Source organism: Myotis brandtii, unplaced genomic scaffold (assembly GCF_000412655.1).
Source record: "Myotis brandtii unplaced genomic scaffold, ASM41265v1 scaffold871, whole genome shotgun sequence".
In the NCBI taxonomy this organism is placed as follows: Eukaryota; Metazoa; Chordata; class Mammalia; order Chiroptera; family Vespertilionidae; genus Myotis; species Myotis brandtii.
This window is the reverse complement of record NW_005371555.1, coordinates 283,708-297,101: the sequence shown is the minus strand read 5'-3', so window position 1 is coordinate 297,101 and position 13,394 is coordinate 283,708. Positions and strand designations below refer to the sequence as shown.

Here is a 13,394-nt window from a genome sequence, read left to right as displayed (position 1 = left end):
TCCTGTTTGCTTCAGTGCATGGCTGCCGGCCGCCATCTTGGCTGACAGTTAATTTGCATAAGGATCTGCTGATTAGCCAGTGGGAAGGGTAGCGGTCGTACGCTAAGTACCATGTTTCTCTTTTATTAGTGTAGATATGTATTTTTATAATAAGTAAAGAATGCACTTCTTTCTAGGTATAGTTGGTTGGGCTGCCATGGAATAAGGACATACTGTGTATAAGGCACTGTGCTACGTACTTGAAGAGAACAGAAGATAAAGGCTGTTTCCATTTTTTTTACTCCTATCATGCTGTGATAATCATCTTTATATGTAAATCTTCTGCACATATAATTGTTTCTTTAGGAAGAATTTCCAGAGGTAGAAACAGTAGGTTAAGTCTTTAAACGTTTGTAAGGCTCTGGATATATAATGTCGAACCATTTTCTAAAAGACTACACAATTTATAATTGCATGTAAAATTCTTAACAAATGTTTTCATTATGTTATAGTTTGAAGCTTTCCTATACAGGTCTAATATAAAACCCTTTTAGGGATTAAATGATATAATTACATGAGAGGTTGCTGAGGAAAAAAAAGTACTAAATACCTTATGTCTTTGATAGAGAAGAAGTTCTAATTTTCAGATTTGTACAATTCAAATCAGAAATGTTTCCCTTAAATAGTTTCTGTATTTAAGTACTATTATTTTGAGCTCATAGCATGCACATTATTGAAAATGCAAAAGCTGAATATAATTTTTATTTGTAACAATTTTTTACTACTTTTTGTTCATTTTGTTATATCTACACCTTCAAGAAAGCATCCACTATGAGAGAATCACATAAGCATTAGGAATCTATATCTTCATGTATTTGATTATGATAAAAACATCAACAATAGATTTGATAAAGTGAATGACTGTCCTCCCTGTAATTACTCAAAATATTGGCTAATTAATATTTATGTCTTTTCCCTTCAGAAGCAGATTTAAACAAAAGAAAAATGAAAGTAATATTTTTTAATACATACACAGGAATTGATAAAATCTTATATACTTTTTCAAGTTAGAAGGCAGCTTTAAATTTTTTTTCAATAAATGAATATGGTACATAAACAAAATGGTAACACAAAAATTAAAATTTGTTCATTAAAAAATAAATAAATAAATGTTCTCATTTCAGATAACCTGATTCAAGCACATATTTAAAAAAAAATTTAAAAATCCTAAAGTCAAACAGGCAGCTACAGGAAACCAGAGAGAAATACAAAGATGTTCTGTGATGTTTCACTGCTACCAACCATAAATCAGAAAGACATAGATTCCATGCTCAGTCTGTGTAAAGGAAGTCAGCCCCTTGGCAGAAAAACATGAGATACATTAAATACTAATGTTCAAAAGACACTTATGATGAGTCTCAAAAAATGGTTTCACTTGTGACCAGTGTAGACTCTACCTTTAGCAGGCCTTGGACAAAGAGTCCTGACTCATATTTAAATGATGATTCTGCTTCACATAATCTGGAGCATTTTCTCTCTGCTGGAGTCAGAAAAAGGCATAATGTTTTTACTATCTGTAAAAGAAAAGAATTTAGCATTAAAATATAATGTAAAATAACAGCATTGGTTTGCTTATGAAAGAAATTGGAATTGAAATTTCAATTGTTTTTGCCAATAAAATATAACCTGAGAAATAAATATTCCTTAGTCACACAGAATAGTCCATGGATGATAACAATTATTGCTAAAAATAGGGATTCTGTGGTCAAATAAGTTTGGGAAATGCTGGTAAATTTACAATATACCTCATAGCCTGTACCATTTGAATACATATTATGACTCTCCAGGTGGCTGATATAATACGCAGACTTTCTCCATGGAACCCTCCTTCTTGCTTAGGGTGTCACAGTTATTTGGTCAGGTTATATTGCCTTATACTATTAGATCATTTTGTCTGTAACCTAACCTTTAAATTACAATCTATGATGTGTTAGCAGTATTAAAAAGTGAGATTATTTGCTGGATTATAAAATAAATTACCTTATTTACTTTCTCTGCACTGCTACCTACTACAACAGAACAGCCACAGGTTTGCAGGTGTGAGCTAATGGCACTGTAAATTGAAGAAGAGAGATTTTAAAAAATTGGCTGCAAAACAATTCCACAAAGTAAAAGAAAAGAAAGAAAGCAATTCAAATCATTTAGAATAGCTTTCCATGCGAAGCACCAAAGCTATAAATATAATGCCATCTTCATTTCTACATGCCTTTCACAGAGATTCTCTCATTTGAACCTTAAAACAACCCATTTAGTAAAATATTACCATTTTATAGTGGAAGGAATTGAGGTACAGAGAGAGGTTAAGTGACTTACTTAAAGTCAAAGGAGATTAAAATTAATGCTATGAATGGCTAACACTGAACAGAATCAGGACTAATGCGCTTCTGATTCAAGCCATTTAAGGCCTCTACGTTAGACTCACCCTCGCCTCTACTATTCCATCATAAGTCTAAAGGAAAAGACTGTTGGGCATAAAAGCACTCCTCATTTTTCAAAATAAAATTTCATGCCCTGGCCAATGTGGCCCAGGTGGTTGAGCGTGGTCCTGTGCACCATGAGGTCACTGGTTCCATTCCTGGACAGGACACATGCCCAGGTTGCAGGCTCAATCCCTGGGTGGGGGCATGCAAGAGGCAGCCGACTGATGTTTCTCTCCCTCTTCCTTCCTTTCTCTACGTCTCAAATCAATAAAAACATATTTTAAAAAAATAAATGAAACTTCATGATAAACTGCAATTGTAAAGAAACACTAAAGCAGAAGATGAGACTATACATGAAAAGAAAGCACTTAGATTAGGGAATAACATGGAGGCACTCAATAAATACTGGCTATTATTATTATCATTTTCCTTAGAAGAAACATAAATAGCAAATATTAGCTATTAGCTATTATTACGTGCCACACACTATTTTAAATGCTTAATGTAATTGATCTCACTCAACACTTAGAACAATCCCATGAAGTATTATTATTATTATTATTCCCATTTTGCAGATGAGGGCATGGAGGCACACAGAGTTCAGGTAGCTTGCCCAGGGTTATACAGCAGTAACTTGGAAAATCTGATTTTAGAGCCCATACTTTTAAGTACTAAAATCCATTTTAAGATGGAAAGGATAAATACAAATATAAATAATTTTCTTTTCTAGGCCCAAATAACTCAAGTACATCCACAATGCAATTTATATTGAAAAAGTTATTAGCTTCAGCTTTAATGAGAAGTAAAACAAGAAACCAGAACCAAAGAAGGGACTAAGATTTCTTGTCTGGGCATTATCGAAACTCAGCTTCTTTAGATATTAAAAAAAGAGTAATATCAAATATATCACAGATATGTAATAAATGAAAAGATAACACAAAGCTAAGTAATAGTTCACATATGCAATGCTGTCCCTAGAATAACATGGGGTAGTCATTCTGTTGTTTACTTTCCTCAATATCCTGTCATAGGTAATCATAAGGTCTGTATCTGCTTCATCCAGCTTTTATGGAAATAAACAAAAGTCTTACTTGAGAAGAAAGCCTTCATGACAACTATCACCGATGTCATCATCGTTGAGAACTGTTTCAGCAATCTAAAAGTCACACAAAAAATCTGGTATAATAATATTGGAAACCACTTTTAATATACAAGTTTTCTGAAGTCTAGGTTCAATATAACATATTGCCCTCATTTCTAAACATCAAGAATCCCCATAAAACAATCTCTGTGCACTACCATAAACTTTCATAAGAACAAATGTGAAGGCTGGTCAGGCAGGTTAAGCAACAATTGTTACAAGAACAACCCCCTCTTCTGAGCTGTCAGGATCAGAAGACAAATCCTAATGACAAAAATGTCAGAAAGCTACAAAAATTGTTTCCTAAAAATTCTCTATAGCTGCACAGTATGTGACTCTAAATGTCCTCAACAAATGATTAAGGAAACTACATTGGTGAATATGGGTAAACTTCCATTTACACACTGTTTTGTTACCAAAAGTACTGCATTATATTGATTGCTTCTATAAGGTCTGAAATTCTCCCACTTCTAGGAAATACACAAGAGGACAAATAAATAAATTTAATGTTATCATAATTATAATAACAAAATGAGAATACTACTAATATACTTAACAATAATGTAACTGAAAAAAATGGATAAAAGATATCAATGTTTCTATTTAATAAAATAAGAGCTTACATCTATTTCTTCAGGAACGCTGTGTGATTTCATAGATGAAAGCAGTTCCATTACAGGAATTACTTCTCCAGTAAGCATTGGAATAATACTCTGACCCTGCACAAAAAAGTAAATGAGGTGAAGAAAAATCACACAATATAAGATAAGCTGGACAATAAAAAATTAAACACTGAAAGCAAAGATAGAAATACTTGCTAACTTGTTCAAACACAGCTCCAAACAAGTCAACAACTCCAAAACATTTCTAAAGGACTCACATGCTATTTAAAACTCATTTCCATTATACCGGAAATAATTTTCTTACAATAGAATCACTGGTTTATCATTTACTGTTAAATGCAATAATTAAATCATCACTCCAAATTCAGAAAGGATCTCCTTTTGAAATGTGAGATGTATCTTGTTAATTAAATGTTATCAGTGTTTTATATTTTAAAATAAATAAAGCGAAGCATAAGACTTTAGAATCCTCAGCAATGAACTTGTAGTAAAGCCTGAACCTCTACGTTCATAATAAGCTTTAATCTACTTAAATGCAAATCAAAAACATTACATATATATTTTAATAATCAATAAAACACAAGTTTCCTTTAGAGTTTTTTCAAGATAATACTTTCTTTTATATGTCAAAAATGTAATTTTGAAATCTGTAGTCTCTAGAGTGAAAATATAGAATACCACAAATGTAAAGCTTCTGAAAATCAAGTGATCCCTCATTTATGCACTATCACTACCACTCTCCCAAAATTTCTGACCATCCTCAATATATAAACTTTGAGACGTAGATTCTTCACATGCATCTTCAAATTAGAACCTCTGTCATACCTCTGTCATTTTTTGAGTGACCTAACCCAGTGTTCAGAGCCCCCTGATCATGTAAGTTGCTTGAGAATTTAAATGTGATGGTTGCTAGACTTAGTGTGGTGATCACATAGTAAGGCATATGTCAACACTTAAAATAAAAAAGTTTTTTTAAATAACATTTAAAAAATTTTAAAAGCCACAAAAACAATTACATAAGTAAATGTAATGCTGTCTCTGGAAATTTTATCCTACGCCAGAAGCTCCCTTGCATCATAGAAGGTTTTATTATTAAAAAAAAAATTCAAGCTGTAGTAACCTCTACAACATAACCACTCTGCTCTTTAAAGTAATTTGTAAATGTTTGTTTACAATTACAATCAATAACACTACAAATCAACAAGAATAATGACTGAAGGTGCTGTTACTTTTGTGTGCTTGTACAGTGATTTTATCAGAGGACAACTCTGAGCATCCAGAACTCGCACTGACTGAAGTTGTTTCACACTTACATGTCATCCCCAAATAGTCTTTACTGTTTAAAATAAAGTCATTGAAGGCACATTATGTGAGATTTGTAAAGCCTCAATTATCAGGCAACTCCTTTTCAGAAAGGATAATTGGAGGAAAATACCTTCCCTTAGGTTTAGGCATATATAGTAGTTCATACACAGTATCTGACATTCATCACCATAAGCAAATGAGTATCTGTATTGAAGCTTAACAAAAAAATCTTACTAGGCTGAACACAGAGAGGCTCTAAAAGAAAATCCCTCAGCTTCCTTTCCTCCTCCAACTTCTCTAACTTAAACTTCTGAGCAAGAGAATGTTTCCCCCTCTAAGAACCTTGTTTGTCCCAGTATACTTTCCTCATGACAACAGAAGGGGTAGGACTATGTCTTTAAGAGCCCTTAAAAGCGAGACAGCATTCATTAACAGTGGTAACTTTATAAGTACAGGCTTCTGGTTTGAAAAAGTTCCAGTAAAAGCAGAATGTTACTTGATCCTAAATTTCCTTATCTTGAGGTAATTCTAAATACTCCATAACTAGAAGTTTGCAAAAGTCACCCCTGCTTATTGATCAGCAAGCATAGGCTGGGGTTCTCTGGACAAAGAGAAACAATTTCTTGTAAGTCTCAAACCTTTCCCCAGAATAGTTATTCTGGTCTGGAAAGTTTTTTTTACAAAAGTATTTCCTTACTTAATGCCCCTGCATTTTCGCAAATTTTTAGAAGTTTTTGTTTAGCCTGGCCAGTGTGGCTCAATGGTTGAGCATTGACCTATGAACCAGGAGGTCACTGTTCGATTCCCTGTCAGGGCACATACCTGAGATGTGGGCTCGATCCCCAGTAGGGGGCATGCAGGAGGCAGCCAATCAATGATCCTCTCTCATCATTGATGTTTCTCTCTCTCCCTCCCTCCCCCTTCCTCTCTGAAGTCAATAAAAATATATTAAAAAGAAAAAGAAAATTTTTGTTTAAAGTAGTATTCTATCTCGGGCATGCTGAAGAGAACCAGAGAAAAGAAAATCAGCCATGTTTGTACTGGAGTTTCAAAGAAACAAAGAGGGTGGTTGGGGCAACAGCAGTCAAAGCAAAGAACCCTTTCTCCACTGGAGAGTCCCCTTCAGAAGGACTGCTCGGCCCTGTGCTGAAATCACTTGTACTTCATTTCCACAGGGAGCCCTATCTTTGCAATCATGCTTTCCAAACTCTGGTGTCTGCTCCCTAAGGGAATTCAAAGTCATGGGATAAACATTTACATTTTCCTGGAGACTTGGTATTACAAGAAGCCTGGTTGTATAAAGGTGAGGAATATCACCGGCAAATTATAACATTAAAACAGACAGACATTTCATAGAATAAAATGTAATGCATGAATTCTAACGATACCATTTCAAAGATATATTATGCTTAGAGCTGTGCCTACATCTACAGATACCTTATAGGCGAGTGATGGCGAACCTTTTGAGCTCAGCGTGTCAGCCTTTTGAAAAACCCTAACTTAACTCTGGTGCTGTGTCACATATAGAAATTTTTTTGTTATTTGCAACCACAGTAAAACAAAGATTTATATTTTTGATATTTATTTTATATATTTAAATGCCATTTAACAAAGAAAAATCAACCAAAAAAATGAGTTCGCGTGTCACCTTGACACGCGTGTCATAGGTTCGCCATCACTGTCCTCCTGTTACAACTACTTCTGCGGAAATGTCTGAGAAACATGACTTTAAAGAAAATCTCAAACATAATTTTTAATTTTGACTATAAGCAAGTTATTCAAAATTTACTCTGTGGATACGGAAAACAGGTAACAAAATATTACTCTGTAGATGTGACTACATTGGACTTTCATTTAATTATTCAGGTCTAAGGTATGCAAGTTTTTATCAGGTTTATTCCACACATCTCCATAAAGGGTCTGTTCACTTTCGGGCTCACTCTGTCAAACTAATAGGGCCTCAAGACCTTAACAAAAGTAGCCTTCAGCCTTACACAGACACACCGTGTGCCTGGCAGTGTTTGACAGCGTGCAATCTCCACCTTACCTGATCTTCCATTCTCTCTGTGCCTTCTAGCACTATCTTCTGGACATTCTCTTGCCTTTCCTGAGCAAGGGGAAATTCATTAAGATAATTAAAAACAAAAACAAAAAAAACATGTGATGCTTATTTTTTACAATACAGTTAAGTAGCAGACATGTTCTTGCGTAATTTAGTTCATGGGAAAAATACTTTCACTTTAGGACAGAAAAAGGGGAGGGAGGAAATTAACCAAACATAAAACCACCCTTTTTTTTCAGTTAAAAACAGATAATTTAACAGAAAACAGTCAATGTAACATCTGCATAGTTTCACAAAGATAATGATTTGCACTTTCAAATGAACTAAGATCAAGTTGAACCTGGAGAATATAGAGCTTCCTGATTTAAATGATTTTCATATACATGTTAAAAATAATGAGGCAAGCCTGCAAACATGGTAAGAAACTATTTCTTTAAAAGATACTATTTTTCCTTACTATCTAGTAAAAGCCTCATAAAATTAATAATTATTTAATGGATTTCCATGTTAGTATCAAACTGCAAAGTAGAAAGGAGAAATAAATTTGTTCTTCAGATCTGCCAAAAGTACATGGAAATATAAGTATCACTATACGGTATATTAAACTATAGGATTTAGGAAATAACAATAATTTCCTCTAGCCCAATCTGCAAGAGGAATGAAATGAATAGGACTATCATTTATGTTATGAAAATGAAATGACAGGAATCTCCTAGAAACCATTTTGTCCAACCTCCTATTTTACAAATATAGAAACTTGGCAAAGAAGTTAAAGGGATCAAAGGCTTCATGGCCAACTGCTTATGAAACAATTGTTTTGAAATGCTTGCACCCACACACAGTAAGTAGTAAGTAAAACACACAGGCATGTAATTCCAAAAAAAAAAAAAAATAGCTTTGAGGGTCAATGGATCTGAAACTTATGTTCTCTACTTTCTCTAAGCTTTAGCTTTTTATTTGTAACATGGAGCTATCATCTCCTACCTTCCCTGGTCATTATGAGTAGGACAGACATCAGACTAGATCTGTATCTAATACGGTAGCTGCGAATAATAGCTACTGTTTGAAGTTAACTGCATATAATTTCTAAAAATTAGATATAAATGTGTCAGAAGATTGTAGGGTGCAGCTATAGGATTAAGCCTCGGACTGATCTGTTGGCAAAGCCACAAACAAGTCCCAGCTTAGAGGGCACAGTCCTCTTAGCATAATTAGGCTTGACCTTATGATGCTCCCTAGATCCTTCCTAGGTAGCTAATGGGCTGTGGGAGGTGCAGCAAGTGCTGCCAAAACAAGTGAAACTCACAAGAACATCGTAACTACGGTGATCACTACCTTGTTTACCTCTGGCTATAAAATAAAGGCTCAGCTTGCCTCTGGGTCTCTCTCTGTGGCCTCAGCCAGGCACAGAAAGATCCACCTAGTCCTAGACCCAGCTTATTCTCTTTGTCTGTCATTTCTTCATCCTTTCACCGCCCACACTCAGGCTTTCAAACCCTTGGCTGAGCTGGCTCGGCAGAGAAGATAAACTTTCAATGGTCAAGTTAACATGACTAATAAGCTCAGAACCACTCACCTTATGCATCCATATCCTTCCTTTCCGGATAATGTGTGTTAGTCTATCGACACACACTCTGTGAAGCGGGAGGTAGAAGCTAAGTTCTGTCTGTGGAAGTATAATTGATAGTCCGTATGTGCTCCTATCGCCATTCCAGTTTCCATCGAAGATTAATGAAACAATGATTACTCCCTTTTCAGACAAGACAAAAAACTTTACATCTATAGCCCCACTCTCTGCATTTCGAAGGATTTCTCCATTTAGGGTGTGGTTGGCAAGAAAAGTTATTTCTCCATCGCTGAGAAGTACCTGTTCTGTCTTTGGAGCCCAAATGTGTCTCACTCTAGGACCAAGAATATTGTCCCAGTAAGCAAAGGTAGCAGCTAATAAAGGTGATTCACCACTTAAAGCAATCTCTGTCTTGGCAACAGCTGGAGATGGTGGAGGACAGAGAGTCGACATCACTACATCCCAACTGTCACATTATCCGAGTGCTCCAAAGATATCTAAACAAGGGCACACAAAGCAATGATTAGGTTCAGCAATTTTAAAGTCATCTGTCAAAAATCCAAATAATTTCAGCATATGTGGTTTTCTCCCCTTCATTTAAAAAAGTTTTCAAAGCATGTCTCCAACCAGGATAGAGGCATTCAACTAGCATGGCAGGTGCACAGTGAATGTTTGCTGATGTAATTTTACGATGCATAGTAACTTGTCACTTATATTCAGAAATATGCTTAGAAATCCAAAGTGACAAGGAACTAAAAATGGCCTCTGAACATTCAGATGAAATATTATGAACCAAAGCTCATAGAATAGACCCTCCCTGTTCCCAAATATCCAGTCTATGTGCAATCCTATATAATACAAGGGTAATATGCAAATCGACCGAATGGCAGAATGACCGGTTGCTATGATGCACATTGACCACCAGGGGCCAAATGCTCAATGCAGGAGCTGCCCCCTGGTGGTCCGTGCACTCCCACAGGGGGAGCACCGCTCAGCCAGAAGCCCAGAAGCTCAGCTCACAGCTGGCAAGAGCAGCAGCGGTGGTGGGAGCCTCTCCTGCCTCTGCAGCAGTGCTAAGGATGTCCTACTGCCTGCTTACGCCCGCTCCCCGCCATCAGTTGGACATCCTGAGGGCTCCTGGACTACGAGAAGGCACAGGGCTGAGAGACACCCGCCCCCGCCCCCCCCCGGAGTGCACGAATCTCATGCACTGGGCTTCTAGTTCTAATATAATGGAGTATTTGGTTCCTAAACCATATCAACTAAAGAGGACTAAATGAGAAAGGGGAGAGTTCAGTTAGAAACAACTAACACTTATTGTAGGCTGAACTGTCTCTCCCCCCAAAATCTGCTCAAGTCCTAACCCCCAGTATCTGCAAATGTCACCTTATTTGGAAATAGATGTAAGTAATCAAGTTAAAATGGTGTCATACTAGATTAGGGAGAGTCCTAATCCAGTGTCTGGGGTCATTAAAAGGAGAGAAAGATTTGGAGAAACAGGCATAGAGGGAAAAGGGCCTTGTAAAGATGGAGGCAGAAATTAGAGTGATGCAGCTACAAGCCAAGGGATGTCAGCAATTGCTGATAGCCAGAGAAGCTAAGAGCAGGTAAGGAAGGATCCTGCCCTCAAGCCTTCCAAGGACCTTGTCCCCACTGACACCTTATTTTGGACTTTAGTTTCCAGAACTGTGAGAAAATAATTTTTTTGTTTTTGTTTTACATCACCTAGTTTGTGGTACTTTGTTATGGCAATTCTAGAAAACTAGTAAAACACCTGATAATAGAAATACCTTAAAAGCTGCTAAAAGGGCAAAGAAAAAAGAAAAAGACCAAAAAATTGCAAAAACTCAGCAGTGTGGACTGGTAACAGAAAGTAAGCAAATGGGTCCTGTTATTCTCAATGAACTCTTTGGGTATCAGGGTACTAAAGCCCATTACGGGTTTTAAAATGAAGATAAAACATTTAATATGCTATTTAAGAAAGCAGTATAGCATTTTATCACTACAAAGAGAGTTCTATGAAAATTGCTGAATTAAAAAGCTTCAGTTATTTACAACATATAGATAACATGACTGGATGAGCCCTGTTCAATCCTTTCAATCTACTGAGAAAACAGAAAGAATGAAGTGACCAAGTTCACTGAGCCCCAGGCTGGAATCCAGGTCTCCTGTCTATCTCAACCTACTCAAATATATCACTCTGAGGGTGCACACTCTACATGATGTTAGTGTAAAAGGAATCATCTATCTATATATATAAAAGCCTAATATGCAAAGCGTCCCCTCGGGAGTTCGATTGACTGGGAGTTCGATCGCTTGCTATGACGTGCACTGACCACCTTGGGCGGCGCAGAACGATGGAAGGCCCCGGCCAGCAGCCAGCAGCCGCTAGGGACCCTACCCATGCACGAATTTCATGCATTGGGCCTCTAGTTTTGCTTAATATTAAAATTTGATATTTGTATTCAAAGACAGAATATCTTAAAAATTACAATTTCATTTAAGCAAGTCTAAACTGTAGATTCCACTCATCAAAATTGTAAAGCACAGCAGTTGTGAGCTGAAATGTGATATCCCTATCTTTGCCTATTTGATTGCTTTGGGAGAACACATTTGATCTATAACTAAATTCATGTCAAAGTAAACCATTTTACTTAAAGGATTTATCTATACCTTGTCAAGAGTTCAGAAACTGATGAAAAGCAGTGACTTCTATTTTTAGAGCACTAAATGCACACTTTTATCATGATGTCAAAAATAGGTACATACAGCATGGCAAACACTAAGTATGTGCAGATAAGGTTTAACACAAAGACAGTTCTTATGTGTGCATCTTTTACTTCAGAAATTCATTTATGGAATGCTTACTTTTTAATGCGTTATATCACAATGTAAGTGGATCTAAGCTGTATAGCACGTTTAAAATAGTCACTGTTTTGGACACAACTTAAGCAGTCAGTTTCCAATGACAGAATACAACAATGTAATTTGAATTGAAACTGTAATGTTGTTATTGGCATCATTAACAACAGCCAACTGGAGGCCAAGGAAATGAATTAAGTAAACACACAGCCATTAAATAGTATTGTAATATATTTTTCTTTTACTCTTTTTTTTTCTGGATAAAAATGATGGATAATCATAAAGGCAAGATTGCAACTCAAGCATTTCATCATTACATTGAAAATAAAAGCATTTCCTAAAATGGAATTGAGCCCTAAGGCAAAATCTGGTTGGATTATGGCAAAACTTTTTAACTGACAGTGAAAATTAAACTATGATAGACCACTAATTACATTCAGGCTCACTGCTCGTATCATTAGAAAGGAAATAAAGGACAAGGATCATGTTTAGTTTTAAATCCTGCCAAAAGTAATAACTTGAGAAATGAAATGTCACAGAGAAGTCTAATTGAAAGCTGTAAAAATGATTTTACTAACACTTAAAGTCATCATTTTGGTGAGGAAAATCCATATATACAAATGTGGCCGAAAAAAAGCCAGTACTCTTTTTTTTTTTTAATCTACGTATCTATTTACATGTAGTATTGGCTTCCCCAGAGGCTTATCAAACATAATTAGCTTAAAGTGTCTTTTGAGGGAAGCCAGGATCCAAAATGGGCGGCCCTGTGGCTGGCCACTCCCGTAAACAGCAGGTTCAGGAGATGGACCTAATGTTTTCTGAAAATAACACATGCAGATTATATGAACTGTTGTTTGCTGACACTGTAAGCAGCGGGGCAGGTCCGAAGCTTCGCTTTTTCCTAAACCTTTACCCAGTATCAGTCACCTCTTTCCTGACTGGTATTTAGAAAGGGGGGTGCTCCCCCGCAGCTGTCAATCCGAATTCAACCATCATTGGGACCCAGGCTGCGTGCAGCCATGCTTTCCGCTTCTCTTCTCCCAGCCGGAGAGAAACAGGGTCCCAAGTCAGCACAGCCTGCCTTCGGAATCAGAAGTCGTGAACTTTACCGACAGCGAACTGCTTGTAACACCACACACTGCAACCCTTTCTAAATTTTCATTAGGCAAGACCCACAGAGATGATCAAGATATCACTATCAGGCCATCTCGCACAGCTTCGCATTTCTCAGCTAATGGGCTAACCTACCCTCCGCTGGACTTTTTAAATGGAGCCCAAGGGCAGGCTAGAAAGACTGGGTAGTTTTTATAGGTTTTCTACCTCTTTCTCTGAAAGGAAAAGTTTAGACTGCTAAGGGAGCCAAATAAAGAGATTT

The 13,394-nt window shown here is 36.5% G+C and overlaps 1 protein-coding gene across 2 annotated transcripts in view; it reads right to left on the bottom strand.

Annotated features, from left to right (window-relative positions):
• The window catches only part of LOC102240310 (chromosome unknown open reading frame, human C9orf72), an 18,276-nt gene extending 8,265 nt beyond the window's left edge, over positions 1 to 10,011 (bottom strand). Inside the window, exons 1-6 of one of the 2 annotated variants that reach the window (XM_005884895.2) lie at positions 9,167 to 10,010; positions 7,576 to 7,635; positions 4,224 to 4,319; positions 3,551 to 3,615; positions 2,020 to 2,092; positions 1,437 to 1,553 (exon numbers count right to left, since the gene is read on the bottom strand). In XM_005884895.2, coding sequence (XP_005884957.1) covers positions 1,437 to 1,553; positions 2,020 to 2,092; positions 3,551 to 3,615; positions 4,224 to 4,319; positions 7,576 to 7,635; positions 9,167 to 9,610 — 855 coding nt within the window. In that variant the 5' untranslated portion in view covers positions 9,611 to 10,010. Of the gene's footprint in view, positions 1 to 1,436; positions 1,554 to 2,019; positions 2,093 to 3,550; positions 3,616 to 4,223; positions 4,320 to 7,575; positions 7,636 to 9,166 lie in introns of both variants that reach the window. The other variant, XM_014532289.1, reaches the window with a different exon arrangement.
• Between the last annotated feature and the right edge of the window lie 3,383 nt (positions 10,012 to 13,394).